General features: G+C 36.4%; 1 protein-coding gene across 2 annotated transcripts in view; it reads right to left on the bottom strand.

Moving 5' to 3' along the window:
• Eaf2 (ELL associated factor 2) overlaps positions 1-18,324 on the bottom strand; it is a 44,925-nt gene that overhangs the window by 3,368 nt on the left and 23,233 nt on the right. For both annotated transcript variants that reach the window (XM_010629989.3, XM_019208312.2), the window contains one exon: positions 1,433-1,687. In XM_010629989.3, the coding sequence (XP_010628291.1) occupies positions 1,433-1,687 (255 nt within the window). The remainder of the gene's footprint in view (positions 1-1,432; positions 1,688-18,324) is intronic.

Below are 18,324 nucleotides of genomic sequence, written 5' to 3'. Positions count from 1 at the left end.
GAGCTTTGGGTTTTTCTTGCTCTTGTTTTTCTAGGAGTCTAAGTTTCATCGTTAAGTTGTTTATTTGAGCCCGCTCTGTTTTCCTAGTGTGGGCATTCAATGTTATGAATTTTCCACGTAGAACTGCTTTCATTGTGTCCCAAAGATTCCTGTATGTTGTACTGGCATTCTCATTTATTTGTAAAAACTGTCTAATTTCTTCTTTAATTTCCTCTGTAATCCATTGATTGTTTAGGAGAGTGCTGTTTAGTTTCCATGTGCTTGTGAAGTTTCTATTGTTTCTTGTACTATTGATGTCTAGTTTGATTGCACTATGATCTGATAATATACAGGGGATGACTTCAATTTTTTTGCATTTATTTAGACCTGTTCTGTGAGCCAGTATGTGGTCTATTTTGGAGAATGATCCATGTGCAGCCGAAAAGAATGTATATTCTGGTTTTTGGGAGTGGAATACTCTATAAACATCTATTAAGTCCATGTGTTCCAAAGCTTGGTTCAGTTCTATTATTTCATTGTTGATTTTTTGCCTAGTAGATCTGTCAATTTGTGAAATATAAACTTTTGTTTGTTTTTTGTAGTTCAGACTGCCCTGGAACTCACTGTGTAGCCCACACTGGTCTCGAACTCACAGAGATCCTCCTGCCTCAGCCTCCCGAGTGCTGGGATTACAGGCGTGTGCTACCACACCCAACTAATACACTAATTTTTATAATAAGTATACAACAAAGGGATTCTGTTTAGCTAGTGTTTTGTAATTAATAATCAGATTATCAATTAGTTACATAATTAATAACTCAATACTACCTAGAAAGAAAAAACATATACTATCAAACTTCAGGATAATTTCAGTATCACTTACCATTTAAGTCTTTTTTGCATATTAACATCATCTTTATTAGATAACATTCACTTATTACATCAGGAAAAGAGAATGTTGGGGTTTAGAAGATTGGGCCTCCTTTTTTGCTGTGTTTGTTTTTCAGATAGGGGCTATGTAGTTCAGGCTGGCACTGAACTCACAATAAAGCGCAAGCTGGCCTTGAACTCACAGCAGTCCTCTCGCCTGAGCCTCCTGAGTGCTGCAATAACAGGCGTGTGCCACCACGCCAGCAGGCTCAGGCCATCATTTTAAATAATGAAAACATGTTATCTAATTTTTTACTTAAAGTGCAGTCAAAATTCATTAGCATGTCAATAAAAATATGTCGTCCTTTACTGCTTTTGTAACACTTCTGTGTGATGAGTCATAGAACTTACTTTTTTTAGTATATTATTCTTGATTTTTTACTATGACATAGTACCCTTTGGATTTTTCTCATCTTTCTAGATACTCTTATATCTTCGTATTTACCTGAGTTTTAGACTATAAACAGTATGACTACCCCATGAATTCTTGCTTTTCTATTTACTCATATTTATATATACTTACGTAGAGTGTTCATCAGAAAGCCACTGTTATCATGAAATCTCTCATGGCCAGCATCTGTATCAGAAGTCCTGTACTGTGGTATGGCAGACATGGTAGGTTGTCCTGAGATACAATTCCCTGGATTAGAAGTACTGCCTTCTTCACCATCTGATTCACTAGAACTGTCCTCACTACTTGATGATGATGAACTTGAAGAATTTGATGAACTATCACAACTACTCATCTGGTTCATCAGACTAGCTTCTGCCTTTAGCTCTAGAAATTAAAGAGAAATAGGTACATTAAATAAGTAATACTAACTAAAGATAATAAAATTTGATTATATTCATTTCTAAGAAATACTTACTGAAAAATAAAGAAAACCAAATACATTTACATCATCTAAAGCATTTTACTTATTTATTTTTCTCATTGAGTTTATTGGTACATTTTAGGTACACAGTACAGTTACATTCATTATTGGGATCTTGTACCTTTACATGACAGGTCTTGGTTCCCATTTTTTCCCTTTACCCCTGCCCTCCCTTACTCCACCTTCCTTCCCTATTTACAAATACTTTTTTTCCATTCTCTCATGTTTTTTTTCTTTTCCCTTCTTTCCTTCCCCCCACCCTTACCACTTCCCCTACACCTTTAGCCCTTTTCTTCCTATTTCACATTGTCAATTATACCATTAGGATCTTATAAAACATTTTATTTTAAAAGAACTCCTAAATCATTTCTTATAAAGCATTTTATTTTAAAAGAACTCCTAAATCATTAAGTCACATTTCATATACAAAACTATAATTAAGGCATAGGCACTATCTGAATTTAAACTCCACGTGTATTTACACCACTGTCCTTTTTAGGCATCTACCTCAACACGTCATTATGTGAAAATTAAAATTTATTTCAGGAGAAACTGTCTTCTAATTCTTTCCTTATTCCCTTGCTATATACAGTGGAAGTGTATACACACAGATGAATTTCACTCTTCCCCTAGATCCCCCACATAACATTTTGATGAAGCATCATTTTAGGTTCCTCCTATTTCCTTAATGGTGACTTAAAATATTCTAAACTGCTTTGAAAAGCCAGTTCCAATTATAACTTTTGTCTTAAATATTTCTGTAAATAAAAAAAAATCTGTGTTTGCTTAGGTTTAGTAAGGCACACAAAATTTATGATTGGAAAGATTTTAGCTATACAACTTCACAAGTTTTCAAATTATGTAACTATCGAATAGCAAAAACTTGCCAGCTAGTCAGTAAAGCCAAGTCTACTGACTTCAGGTCAGTATTTGTCTAGATACAAATGTCAAATAGTTGAACAAAAAATTTTAATCCAAAAAAACTTAGAAAAAAACTAAGTCATATACTCAGTTGGCACATTGTCATTTAATATCATCTAGTACACTGCCATTATCAAGTTTACTGATAATTTCTAGCTTACCCTCCCTTTGTCCTAGAAACACTTGGCTTTCATTCTATTATTTGACTATGTCTAATCCACTTACATTCTAAATGGCTTTAAATTGGTAACTGTTTATAGTACATAATGATTATAGTCACCATGGGGAAGTTGGTACACATAAAGCACATGGTATTTCTTAATTTTTTAAGCTCCTCTGCCTGTCCTCCCTACCCTCTCCCTACCCTACATCTCTTGGACCCCTTCATATATATATGTTATATATACATATATATGTACATACATCTATATAATTCATGTACACACTTTACAACCCCCCACTTTTCTTATCTCATTTCCTTCCCCTCTCTCCTCCTTCCCTCTCCCTCCAGCTCTTGGTTCCTTTCCCATATACATGCCAGTCAAAGATCCATCACACTACTGCTTATTTTCTATATTTACTTTGCACTTAATTTAAATTTTGGGTTCTCATGTAAGAAGAACCATGTAATATTTAAGGTTGTGTGTTTGGGGCTGGGGATTTAGCTCAGTAGCACCGTGCCTGACTCGCAAGCACAAGGTCCTGAATTCAATTCCTGGCACCAAAAAAAAAATTGTGTATCTGATTTCACTTAACATTATAGTCTCAAGGCACATCCATTTTCCTACAAATGACTCAAGTTTATCTTTCCTTATGGCAGAATATTGTGTGCAAATACCAAATTTTCTTTATTCATTCAACTGTTGATGGACATATAATAGGCTGCTTCCAAGATTTAGCTATTGTGAATTGTGCTACTGTCAACATGAAGAGGCCTGTATCTGTAATATGATGTCTTTAGCTCATTCTGGAAGATACCTACAGGGGAATAGGTGGGTTGAATGAAATTTCTAGTTTTATGTTTTTGAATCTCGATACTTATTTCCATAATGGGAGTACCACTTTACACTCCCACCAACAATAATGAAGTATTCCTTTTCCCCCACAGCTTCTCCAGGATTTGATATTTGATTTCTCAAAGCTAACCATTTTTTTCTAGAATAGCTGGTGATGTTGAATATTATTTCATGTATTTATTGGCCATTTGTACTTTGTCACTGGAAAAATATCCATCTAGTCACTTCAGATGCTTATTTTTTAACTGGGTCTTTAAATTTGGTGGGGAGGTCTAATATTTTTTACTTCTTTACATATTCTAGATATAGTCCTTTGAGAAATGGCTCACACAAAAAATTTTCCCATTCTGTAAGGTTTGTCTTTACTCTGTTGGTTACCTTTTCAGTGTTGAAACTTTTTAATTCAATGTGATCCCATTTGTTGATTCTTGGTATTATTCTTTGTGGAACTGGGGCTCTGTTCAGAAAGGCCTTGCCTATATCAATATCTTCAAGTGTTTTATCTATTGCATCTTCCAGCAGATTAAGTGTTTTGGATTCAATATTTAAGTCTTTGATCTATTTTTATTTTAGTTTGGTGCACAGTGAGAGAGATGGATCTGGGTTCATACTTCTGCATGTGGCTAGCCAGTTTTCCCAGCACCATTTGTTAAAGAATCTCTTTCTCCAGAGAAAGTATTTTCCCCCTGCTTGTCAAAGATAAGGTAGCTAAGTGTACCCAACACTTTTTCTCTGTCCTCTATTCCAGTGATGGTGAATCTTTTAGAGACCAAGTGCCCAAACTGCAACCTAAAATTTGTTGAGGCATTGTACATAAATTTTGGGGGAAAATCATTTCATAATTAAAGTATGACTACAGCTGCCTAAGGCTCAACATCACGTTGCCCAAGAGCTGGCTATGACATGTGGAAACATAACTCTGTTTTGCCTCTGGACACAAGTTGAGGCTTCAATGACCCCATGATACTGTGACGCTCAAGGGCAAGTTACATCAGCTGAAGACATCCTGGTTCTTGAGAACCAAATGGTGATAAAAAGAAGAAGAAAAAAAAAAAGACAGAGGTTTTACCAGAGGGAAGGACAACTTCTTTATTAGACTGCTTTCTTGTCTCACCCACTATCGTGATAATGTTCTCCTTACCACCTTCATCAGCATAATATCTGCACAGGATCACTGCAGCCCCCATCCAATTACTGTGTGTACCCAATAAATAATGGCTAGCTGGGAGTGTCTTTATCTTTGCCTACTCTGAGGCAGTGACTTGGTCTCCCACATACTTTGAAATCATGCAAATCCCTATTGTTTTTTTCTTTAGCTTTCAGCATCCCCCTTTCTAGGCAGTAGTGGACTGATCATGCTCTGATAAAAATCCACTTACTACAAAGTGCTAACACTGCAACTAAACCTGAATACTGAGGTTTTAGTTTAGAAAAAACAACTCATACAACTCACAGAGAGGGCTCTGTGTGCACACTGCAGCATTTGTGCCATAGGTTCACCACCACTGCTCTACTCTGTTCCAGTGAGCCATTCCCAAAGCCAAGCAGTTTTTATCGCTGCAGCTTTGTAGTATAATTTCAAATCTGGGACTGTGATGTCTCCTACCTTACGCTTGTTGCCCAGATTTTTTTATTTGAAACTGTATTAAATCTGCTTATCAGTTTTGGAAATATGGCCATTTTGATTGGCTCTGCCTATCTAGAACACAAGCATCTTTCCATTTTCTGGTATCCCCTCCAATCTTCTTTTCAGAATATTGTAGTTTTCACTATAGTATTGTAGAGGGCTTTCACTTCCTTGGTTGTTAATTCCTGAGTATTCAATTTGTCTTGATGCTACTGTGACATGTATTATTTCTCTAGTCGCTCTCATGCTGAGTTCATATTGGTGTACAGGAACACTCCTGATTTTTGAGTGTTTACTTTGTGTCCTGCTACACTACTGAATTTGGTTATTAATTCAGGAAAGGAAGGGTTTCTGGGGTCTTCTGTGTAGAGTATCATGTCATCTGCAAGTAATGACAATTTAACTTCTTCATTTTATACCTACATACTTTTATTTTTTTCCCTTGCCTGATTGCTCTGTTTTGAGAACTACATTGAACAAGATTGGTAATAGCAGAAAGCCACGCCTTCTCCCACCCAGAGCCGCCATCCTCCAGTGGCTGGAAGGTAGCCTGGGCCCCGATCCACCACAGGGAGAAAAGCCACGCCTTCTCCCACCTGGAGCCGCCATCGCTCCAGCATCAGGGAGGTAGCCGAGCGGGCGCCCCTGAACCCCCATAACACCCCTTACCCCCACCCCACCCCCGCACACTTTCAGACCTCCTGATTGTGTCAGCCTTTGGACCCACTCTGCAGAGGCAGAGGTGGTCATAAAGGGTATTTTTCTGAGTTCCCAACTTTGAACATCTTTAAAGAAAGGGCATGGGAAATCTGTAATAAAATGTTGTGGAGTTCAACCATTCAGAAGATAGGGGAACTCAATCTGGGTCGAGTTCAGTCAGCGTCATGGGGTTCAGCCATCAGCTAACTGAGACCAGGGGTCTTGCATCCTTACTCTGTCTGAGCCATTAAATGGTAAATACACTATATTGAAATTTTGTTCACTGCAGACATGTTCTGGACTGCTTCTTGATTTCAATTTAATTCAAATGGTTTAAGGGTGAAAGACTAGTGACTACCACAGGTGGTCAGTTTCCAAGTTGGGCTTGATCTTAATGTGTTGCTGATTGTATCAGTTGGGATAAAGGATTGTGGTTGATTTGATGAGCTGTTCTTATGTTATGAAGATGAGAATGTGGGTCGTTAGAGACACAGAAGCTAGGGTGCAACTATATCAGGAAGATTTGGGTGATAACCCAGAGATTAAACCAAGGACAGCCCGACAACAAAAATTAAAATGAGAAAACACTTAAGCAAGACACAAAAACAGACTTCCAGTTCACCAATGGCAGACAGAAGGCCAAATGAGGATGAAAAGGCCGATAGTGAACCACCAGGACAACCTGAACTCAAAGCACAGGAAGTAACAAAACAGATCAATCAGGCTCTACAAAAATTCAAAACAGAATTAATTTCCCAGATAACCATAGAGATAGTGAGGAAAATGGAAGTCGTGATTCGAGACACTAGAGCAGAAACTTACAAAAAAATAGATGAGCTCAGGACCATGATAGAAGCCATGAAGGCCCAGCATAAGAAAGAAATGGAAACAATAAATGCCCAACATAGGAAAGAAATGGAATCCATAAAACAGATTCAAACAGATATCCAGATTAAACACTCCACTGAAAGTGTACGCAACAGAATAAAAGAATACGAAGATAGACTCTCAGATACAGAAGACAAGATTTCAGTCAGTGACATGAAAAGAGAGGTCTCTTAAAAACAGTAGGGGATCATGAGAAATCGATCCAACAACTCCTAGATGATGCAAAGAAGAATAACATAAGACTGATAGGAATCCATGATGTAGCAGGAGAAAATACAAATGACTTAAAAAAGCTGTTCGCAGAATTAATGACAGAAAACTTCCCAAACAGAGGGGAAGAATTTGACATTCAGATAACTGAGGCATATAGGACCCCAACTAGCCACAATAAAAAAAAACTACACCTAGACATATAATAATCAGATCCCAGAAACCCAACAGAAGAACAAAATACTAAAAGCAGTAAGAGAAAAAAACAAATCACATGCCAAGGAAAGCCCATCAGAATCACAGCAGACTTTTCAACACAAACCCTTAGGGTAAGGAGAGCCTGGAATGAGATATTTCAAGTACTAAAAGAGAACAACCTTCAACCTAGACTGATGTATCCAGCAAAACTCTCTTTCAAAACGGATAGGGAAATAAGACACTTCCATGACAAAGAACACTTGAGAAACTACATGAATACCAAACCAGCACTACAAGCAATTCTAAACAAGATCCTAGAAAAAGAAAATGAAGCCAACAACACCATGAGGCCCAACAGAGCAAATCAAATAGGCAAGGCAAGAAATTAAAAGGTGAAAAAGTAAAAAGAGTCAACAAAAGACCAATAACATGTCAATAATAAGTCAGTACATATCAGTTATAACCAGCAATGTCAATGGCCTCAACTCACCAATCAAGAGAAATAGACTGGCAAAATGGAATAAGAAGCAAAATCCAACAATATGTTGTATACAAGAAACACACCTAGTGCAAAAAGAAGCCCGCAGATGAAAGTGAAAGGATGGAAAACAATTCTCCATGTGACAGGAGCCCAGAAAAAAGCAGGGGTATTAATCTTATTTGCAGACAAAGCAAATTTCAAACCAAAACTGATTCTAGTATTTTTGATGTAGGATGGTACTGTATCATACCTCTGTGAATATAAAATATCTTGTACCTGCTTCATGATACATAGTAGTGACCATGCTTTATCAGAGCTATATTTAATGATATTAACTGTATTCAGTTGGCATTGTACAGAAATGGACAGCCATATTGGTCTAGAAATGTTAATTTTATTTATTTTTTTTTCCATTTGCACAGGGGTAACGCACTGTATTAAATATGTAAGGTCATATCTATGTGGGTTTGATTTCAGAAACTAATAAAGTATTCTCTAAATAATGAAAAAAAGAGTAAGATAAGACTACAAGAGCAAGGAGCAATTTAAATATGTTAAGAGACTATTTTCATCTTCAGAATTAAGGATTTTAATCTTACATCATTGCCTTTTCTCTTTTACTTTCCTTTTTAGTTTTATTTTAGGATTCCCTATTTTTAATGTTCATACAGAGATTTCTTTAACTGAAATACTGAATAGTTTCTCTGGTATGAAAAACTATATTAGTACACAGGATTCTAATGAGATAATTAATAATGTGAAATAGGAAGTAAAGGGCTAAAGGTGTAGGGAAAGTGGGAAGGGTGGGGGAAAGGTAATAAGGGAGAGGAAAAAAATATGAGAAACTGAAAAAATGGAAATAAAGTGTTTGTAAATGGGGAGGGGAGGAGGGGATGAAGGGAGGGTAGGGACAAGGGGAAAAAAAGAGAATCAAGACCTATTGTGTAAAGCTACAGGATCCCAATAATGAATGTAATTGTATTGTATACCTAGATTGCCCCAATAAACTCAATAAAAAGAAAAAAAAATTGGTAATAGCAGACACCATTTTAGAGGGAAAGCTTTCAGCTTCTGCCCATTTAATATGACGATGGCCATTGGTTAGCCATGGATGGATTTTATCAGATTGAGATACAGACCTGTACACCTATTTTCTTCAAGGTTTTTTTTTTTTGGTCTTAAATCATGAGTGGATATTGGATTGTGTCAAAGGCTTTTTCTGTGTCTACTGAGATGATCATATGATTTCAGTCCTTGCTTCTGTTTATATGGTTTATTACATATATTGATTTGCATATGGTGAACCATTTCTGTATCTGTACAATGAATTCTCCTTGATCATAATGTATGATTTTTTGATAATTTGTTGCATTGTTTGCCAATATCTTATTGAAGATGTTTGCAGCTATTTCATTAAAAAGATTGGCCTGTAGTTCTCTTTTTTGGTTGGGTCCTTTTCTGATTTTAGAATCAGGGTAATGCTTGCTTCCTGGAATGACTTTGAGAGTACTGTTTCTCTTTCAATTTCATTAAAGAATTTGAGGAGTACTGGTGTTAGACATTGTCTCTTCTTATAGAGCTCAGCAGTGACTCTGTTAGGACCTGGGCTTTTCTTGGTAGTTTTTTTATTCTTCAGTTTCATAGACTGCTATTGAATTATTCAGAATATTTGTCTCTTTTTGGGGTTAGCTTTGGAAGTTCACATGTATCTAAGAATCTATCCATAAACTCTGATATTTCCATTTTACTACAGTACAGGTTTTCAAAGCAGTCACAAATGATCTGCAGTGATTTTGCCTATTTCATTCCTAAATGCATGGATTTGGGGCTTTTTTGCTAAGCTTAGCTTCCATTTGTCTGTTTATTCTTTCACACACAACTCTTTGATTCACTGATTAGTTGTATTTTTAGTCTCAGTTTCATTAATTTTTGCTCATTTAATAATTTTCTTCTTACATTTGGATTTGGTTCTTCAAGGACCTTGAAGTGCACTGTTAAGATTATTTATATATTTGACCTTGCTATTTTTCTGATGTGGGCATTCACAGCTATAAACTATCCTCTTAGGACTGCTTTCATTGTGCCAGTATTTCATAGGTTCCAGTATGTCATAATGGCATTACTGATTGTAGTAACTGTCTAATTTCTTCTTTAATTTCATCTGTGACTCACAGATTACTCAAGATGGCATTAATTTCTATGCATTTGCATAATTTCTGTGGTTTTGGCCATTGATTTCTAGTTTGCTTGCATTATGACCTGATATATGTGTGGGATGATTGTTTCTTTTGCATTTATGTAAGTATGCTTTATGGGATACCTTGTTGTCTATTCCAGAAAAAGTTCCATGTGCTGCTGAGAAGAATTCATATTCTGTTATTGGGAGGAACACTCTGAAGATAGCTATTGAAACATTTGTTCAAAGATTTGGTTCAACTGATATTTTTTTCTTGACTTTTTTCACCTAGTTGATCTGTTTGTAAAAGTGGGGTATTGAGGTCTTCCGTGACAGTTTTGTCAGTGTCTGATTTTTATGTCCATTAGTGTTTGTTTTATGAAGTTGGGCATGTTGGTGTTTCATGCATATATTTTTATCATTGTGATTACTTCCTTAACCAACATGTAGAGATCATCTTTGTCTCTTCTGATTAGTTATGGCTTGAAATCCATTTTGTCTGAAAGTAGGATAGTTATTCCTGCTTTTTTTTTTTAAAGGGTCCTGTTGCATGGAATACTGTTTTCCATTTTTTTTAAATTGTGAATTTCTTTTAAAATATGCTCCTTGATAGGCTGGGGATTTAGTTCAGTGGTTCAGTGGCTTGCCTTGCAAGCGCAAGGACCCGAGTTCAATCCCCGGTACCAAAAAAAAAAAAAATTCTCCTTGAAGCTCTGGCCCATACCTACTGATGCCAACACCAGGCACCATGCTTCCCTGAGGGAGAAGAGGAAAGGCTTTACCTCATCTTTGTCATCACCAATGTTGGGCACCTTGAGCACCCCAGGTGAGAGAGGTTGCAACTCCTGCTACGGACACTGGCTGATTCACAAGCCGTGCTAGGGTGAGGAACAGAGTGGCCAAACTAACAAATCCCTGGCTAGCTCTGCACCTTGGTTCTCAGCATAGTGAAGTAAAGGTGTAAACCAAAAGACTGAGCTGATTGAAGATGAGACCAAAATAGGAGAGTTTCACACAGATCAAGTGAGACAGGCTTAAACCATTAATTCTGAAGGAAAGTATTTCAGGCTAAATAAAATTCAGGGCTGGAAGATGGTGTCTTTTAAGGGCTGAAATACTTCACACTGAGTTTTCTTGGCTTTTAATGTTTGTGTTGAGAAGTCTGTTGCATTTCTAGTGGGTTTACCTTTATATGTGATTTATATGCTTTTCTCTAACAGCTTTTTTTTTCAGCTTTAATTGAGTTTATTGGTACATTTTAGGGATACAGTACAGTTACATTCATTGTTGGGATCTTGTACCTCTACATGACAAGTCTTGATTCTCATTTTTTCCCCTTACCCCTGCCCTCCCTTCACCCCCTCCTCCCCTCCCCATCTATAAACACTTTATTTCCATCTTTTCATTATCTCACATTTTTTTCTTTTCCCTTATTACCCTTCCCCTACCCATCCCACCTTCCCTACACCTTTAGCTCCTTTCTTCCCATTTCTAAATGTCAGTAATCTTATTAGGATCTTATGTATTATTGCAGATTATTCACACCAGAGAAACTATTCGGTATTTACACATGTGTGACTTATTTCTTTCACTTAGGAGTATAGCTTTTAAGATTTTGTCCCTGTGATGAGGGACTTTGGTTACTTTACGATGTGGCATGGAGTGCTTCTCTTTTGGTCATTGTTATTTGAGGTTCTATATTTCTCAATTAACTGTATGTTTCTTTCCCTATCTTTTGGAAATATTCTGTTATTACAGTATTCCTGTGAACAGGGTTTTTATGCTAATTGTGCTATCTTCTGATTTTTAACATATTCCAGTTTCTCTTAGATTTTCTTTGCACTGTCTAGTAGGAGTTTAATATCAATCCTCCAATTACTTCTAAAGGGGGATGGCTAGAGAAAGAAAGACAATAGAGACTTGCATAATTTCAGAGTAGAGGGTGGGGATAGGCAGTCAGTGCCTCAGAGTGGGCAAAGACAAAAATACTCCCAAGCGAATCATTATTTACTGGGTATACACAGGGAGAATCAAGTGACTTAGGGAGCAGGGTGCAGTAATCCTATGCTGATGAGGTTCTTAGTGTCACTGAAGATCTTATGTTGATGAGGGTGGTAAGGAAAGCATTCTTACAATAGTAGATGGGACAAGATAAGCAGGCTAATAAAGAAGTTGTCCTGCCCTCAGGTGAAACCTCTCTTTTTTATTACTATTCGGTTCTCAAGAACCAGGGTGTCTTCAGCTGATGTACTCTTGCCCTTGAGCGTCATAGTATTATGGGGCCACTGAGGCCTCAACTTGTGACCAGAGGCAAAATGGAGTTATGTTTCCATATGCCATAGCCAGCTCTCAGGCAAGACGACATTGGGCCTTAGACAGCTATAGTCACACTTCAATTATTAAATGATTTCGCCCCCAATTTTTTTTGTGGGATTGAACTCAGGACCTTGCATTTGTTAGGCAGGCAAGGTGCCACTGAGCTAAATCCTCGGCCCTTTCCTCCCAAAATTTATATAGATAGCTCTTGACAATTCAATTCATTTTTCATGTTCCCTTCTTGCTTTTAAGTTATCTTTGAGTAGTTTGTTTTGAGGGCATCTCGGTGTTCTACTTCTGAAATTCTGTCCTCACTTCAGTCATTTCTGGTGAACATACTTTCAATATAAATTTTAATCTCCTGGATTTCTGATTGAAACCTTTTAATGAACTGATTCTTTACTAATCTGGTCATTCATGTTTTGTATCATTTTGTTTAGCTCAGCTATCTTTTCATTAGCACCTCCTGTAAGCTCTGGTTTTGAACCCACTGAGTACCTCATTAATTTGTTTTTAATCTCCTTTTGCTATCCTTTCAAATAATTTGGCTATGTGACTTTTGCTTTGTGAAGACTTTCATATCCAGAGCAACTCAGGCTGTGTCTAGCCTCTGGCCACATGGGGTGGTTATCTGTATCCTTTCCAGCTGAGCTCAAACTTCTCATGGGGTCCTTTACAGTCTGCTCCCTATGGCTGTCTCCCATGGCTCTCTCACCCAGCTGGAAAGGTAACAACTAAAGTGAAGCCATTCTATGGCTGCTCTGAGTCTTGGGTTCAAACATTACACACACCCTTTCCCAGAATTGTGCCTAATCAAGCACTCTCTCCTATGATAATGGTGGACACTTGGACTGGGGTCACTCACCAGCTATTGACTGTGGAAGCACTTCTGTGGGAGCAGAATCCTGTGCTGTCCCTGCAAGATCACAGCAACTACTAGTCCTCTCTACTGCCTCATTTCTCCCTCGGGCTTCCTGAAGTTCTCAGCATTTACTTTGTTTTTATAGGTTCAGTGAGCTGGAAGCTAGGGAGAAAGTCCAGACTGTTTCTTTCCCTTCTCTGCCTTGTGTGTTCTGTCTCAATTTCTCCATAGCTTTTAATTTTCCTGTCAGTTTCTTCCTGTTTCCTAGCGATCGATCTCTCTCTTTCTCTTTCTCCCTCTCTCCGTCCCTCTCCCTCTCACTATAGTAGATAAGGGTAGATAAGATCTCTCTCTCCCCCTCTCTCCCTTACCTTCCTCAAGTTGTTATTTTCCACTGTCTGGATTCTGAATCTCAGAGAGGTTGAGTTGTTGCTGCTCAACACTCCACATTTTTTTCTAGTTCATACACCCTAAACTCTTTGTGCTGTTTACTTTGCTTGATATATTCTGCATTCAGGTCTTTGCCATTTAATACATATTTTACATACAGCAAAATGCAGTTAATGAATTTTGGCATATGTATATCTACCACTGAGATCAAGACCCATCGCTATGAATGTTCTCTTGTGCATTTCTCCAGCCAATACCATTTTGACTTCCATTACTAAAGATTTTTGTCTGTTCTTCAACTTCATTTAAATAGATTCACTTTCCATGTACTTTTATTTATTTATTTATTTATTTGGTACTGGGGATCAAACTCAGGACCTTGCACTTGTGAGGCAGGTGGCAGAACCACTGAGCTAAATTGCAACCCTGCCATGTGCTTTTAAATGTTTGGCTTCTTTTACTAACATAATGGCTTTGATACTCATTCAGTTATTGAATGAATTTGTAGCTCAACTTGTACCACAAATTGGTTATCCATTTTCCATTTATGGATATTTATTTTTTCCCAGTTTTGTAGCTACTATAAATAAAACTATTATAAAATTTCTCCTATGAATCATTTTGTGAATACATGCCTTCATTTCTTTTGGGAAGAAAAGAGAAAAATCACTGAGTTTCAAGATAAAAATAGATTTTATTTCATTAAAAACTACCAGTTTTTAAAATGGTTTTACACTCCTACTACTTATAAGAGTTACAGATATTTATATTTTCCCCCACCTTCACATATACTTAATATAGAAAGTCATTTGAATGTGCAGTGGTGTCTCATTAGTTTTAATTTTCATTTCTCTGATAAGTTATAATATGAAGCAATTTTTCATGTGCTCTGGCTATTTTTGTGAAATATTCATTTGAGTCTTGTTCATGTTCATGTTTGGCTATTTTTTTTCTTGATTTATAAGCATTCTTTATAGTAAGTTCTGGTTATGAGGTCTTTGTCAGAACTGTGAATTTTTCCTCTGAGTTCCTCCTAGTCTGTAGCTAGCTTTATTATATTAACAGTGCCTCTGATGAGATTCTAGATCTCTGAAAGCCTAGTTATTTCTCAAATTAAAATTTAACCTCCTCAGCGCTTTTTTCCTTCAAACTCCATTACCTGTTTTATTTTCCTCAAGACAATCTCTGAAATTCACTTGGATATTTACTTACTTGTTTATTACTTGTCTTCCCCCATTCCCATTCACACACTTATTCAAATATAAGCAATATGAAAAGATGAATGTTTTCTTGGTCATGTTCCATAATTCTTTTTATATAATATTAGATTTGCTACATTTCCCTTGGGGTGTGTGTGTGCGTGTGTGCGTGTGTGGTATGGAAGATTAAACTTGGGTCCTTCACAATTAAAATTTTTTTGAAGTTGTTAATTTTGAGACAGGTCTCTCCCTCTCTATGTCACTAAGTTGTGCAGACAGGGCTCAAACTTGTGATTTTCTTGCTTCAGCTTCCAGAGTAAGGTAATTAGAGGCAAGAATTTTTAATGTTAAAGTTAAGAGATATTAGACTATTGTTTTCTTTTTCTTGTACTATGTTTATTTGGTTTTAATATCAGGGTACTACAAGTCTCATAAGATGAGCTTATCAATGTTCTTTCTGGTGTTACCTTTCCATTAATGTAACACATACTTGAGCTTATAAAATGAATTACTTTGGCTCATGCTTTTAGAGATTTTAGTCCAAGATCAGGAAGAATCATTGCTTTTAGGCCTCTTTTGGGAGGAAATAACAGGAAACACACAGCAGATCAAAATCTTCACCTCATAATTGGGAAATGAAAGGAAGAGAGATGGGCTGGTGTCCCAATATCCACTTTAGATAAATGCTACCAATGACCGAAGACCTCCCACTAGCCTTCCCCCCAGAGTTCCCATCACCTCTCAACAGTGCCATGGGTAGGAGATCAAGACTTCATAATGTTTTTCTGGTACTGGGGACCAAATTCAGGACCTTGTGTTGGTCCTGAAGCATGGGCCATCAAACCTTTAACACATGGGCCTTCGGAGGATATTTACCCCAACCATAGCATCTTCTTTTCTACTTTTTGGAAATTGGTGTTAATTCTCTTTAAATGCTCAGCAAACTTCACCAGTGAAACCATCTGGGCCTGGCTACTTTTTTTTGCATGCATTTAATTACTAATTCAACTTCTGTAATATTAATAGACATATTCAGATTATCTACTTCATTTTGGTTAAGTTTTGGCAATGCTTAGCTTTTGAGAAATTGGTCCCTTTAAATTATCAAATTAATGAGTAACATTCCATTTTAACTTTTTAAATGGCTTCTGAATCTGTAGTGAACTCATTACTCTCCTGGTTATAGAAGTATAATTACATTCCTGATGCTAATGTTTGTATTTTTTTTTCTTTTCTTTCTAAAGGTTTATCAACAGTATAAATTTTTTGATGACCTGCCTTTTTACTTCATTGATTCTACTGTTTTCAATTTCATTCTGCTTACTTTTTATTTTTATTACTTGCTTCTCTTTTGGGTTTAATATGCCTTCCTTTTTTTAGTTTCCTGAGATAGGAATTTTCTTTTCTTTTTTTTTTTGGTACCAGGGATCGAACTTGGGTCTTTGTGCTTGCAAGGCAGGCCACCAAACCGCTAAGCTAAATCCCCAGCCCAGAATTTTCTTTTCTAATATGAACATTTAGTACCAAAAATATACTCCCTTCCCCTCAATACAGCTTTAGGTGCATCTCATTTATTTTTGTATGCTATATTTGTTTTATATGTAGTTACATGCATTTCTAATTTACTTTGATTCTTCTTTAACCCTTGGATCATTTAGATGTATGCTAATTACCAAGAGCTTAGACATTTTTCCTATTAATAATATTTTTTTGTTTGATTCCATTATGAGAGACTACAGCTGGTATAATTTTGGTTTTCAAGACAGATTAATCCTTTAATTATTATTAATGTACCTATTTGTAGCAATGGTTTTATTCATAAGTCTATATTTTGTGCTGCTTTCTTCTCATCTCCTGGGTTTCAGCTGAGAAATATGATGTGCCATTTCTCTCTTGCTTCCACATTTTACCTTTGCCTTCAGTTTTCAAAATTTAATTATGAAGTCTCTTGGTATGTATGAATTTCTTTGGGTTTATCCTAGTTAGGAATTGTTCAGCTTCTTGATCTTTGTGTTTAAGTCATTCATCAACTGTTTTCAGACATTACTTCTTTAAGGTCTCTTTTAGCCCTACTCTCCTAAGACTCCATCTTATTCTTTAAATTTAAATTCCAGGTAGCTTAAACATATGATGTAAAAATTAAGTTATAAAAAATACTAGTACAACTGCTAATATAAATTTGAAAAGTTGATTCAACCATCTTAATAATAATTAGTGGCACAGTAAGGGTGAAAAAATATTTTGTAGATTATATTCTAAGGAATATGCTATATAAACACATTAAAGTATAGGATGCTCCATTTTCATACAAAGTTAGAACAAGAAAATTTTATGATTAGATTAACTTATCCTCTGCAACTGTTTTCCATTGCTTCAATACAATGCTTTAATTAAGGTTTATGTGACCAAATTGCCATGAGGTAACTTCTACTTGCACTATAAAATTATTGTTCAAGATAATATGTAGCTTAATGCTCTCTAGAATAGGTTCCACATGATTAATCCCTTTTAGGATTTAACAGGAAGAACATTCTGATTTTTTGAAACCATCTTAGATATTATAAAATGCTATTTGTGTTTTCATTATTGTCTTGATGGCCAGGAAGCTCAGAGCTAATTTTTATAAACAAATTTGTTTCAAATTCCTCTTCAATCTCTTGATTCCCTATTCCAGTATTTCATCATATATATGTATAGAATGACATTATTGCAGATAGTTTAGTTAGAAATTATTACAAGGCAGTTAGAAAAAGCTGGGCCCTCAGCATCTAAAAACAATTGAGGCACATTTGCTGATTAGCATTATAAAAAGAAAAGAGGTATTACTTTCCCCTAGAGATGAATAGCAGCGATTGATATTCTAAATAGACATCAATCTCTCTAGCCCAATCCCTTTCTGGAAACCCTTTATAGGTGACTTGTTTTTCCATTTGATTCCCATTTAATCAATATTACCTGTAATCTTACCGGTTGATCATGGTTTTGTCCCACCTCATATCCACCTTGTAATTTTCCATTGGGTCTTACAGTTTTGTCCCACTTTGTACCCACCTCACCTCATGGCCTTGCCATATAAAACACTGAAAAACAAGGAGGGCAGGCAACCCATTTCTAGTCCCCCTTCTATCTCTCTTAGACAGAAGCTATCTTTCTCTCAATAAACTTTTCCTACTCTTAACCTTTGTTTTTCCTAGAATTTATTCTTGATTTTAGAGAACACAAACTTGCGTTTTGGATATGTAGGTTTGGAAGTTGCACCTATTTCCCCTATATCAACATCATGATTCAAAACTATTTTGGAAGCAGTCATAATATAAAAACAGAATTTAAGATCTCTTTTAATAGGCTGGGGATTTAGCTCAGTGGTTCCACCGCCTGCCTTGCAAGCACAAGGACCCAAGTTTGATCCTTGGTACCAGAAAAGAAAAAAAGATCTCTTTTGATAACAAGGGTTCTAGCCTTATTAATTCTTTTTGTATAGGACTACTAATCCATAAGAGAACAAATACTGTACTAGTACTAGAAGGGGAATTGGACAGGTTACATGCTAATTATGA

Source organism: Fukomys damarensis, unplaced genomic scaffold (assembly GCF_012274545.1).
Source record: "Fukomys damarensis isolate Sample0158 unplaced genomic scaffold, DMR_v1.0_HiC HiC_scaffold_24, whole genome shotgun sequence".
Classification (NCBI taxonomy): domain Eukaryota; kingdom Metazoa; phylum Chordata; class Mammalia; order Rodentia; family Bathyergidae; genus Fukomys; species Fukomys damarensis.
The sequence above is the reverse complement of the archived record's forward strand: the minus strand, read 5'-3'. Positions and strand labels throughout refer to the sequence as shown.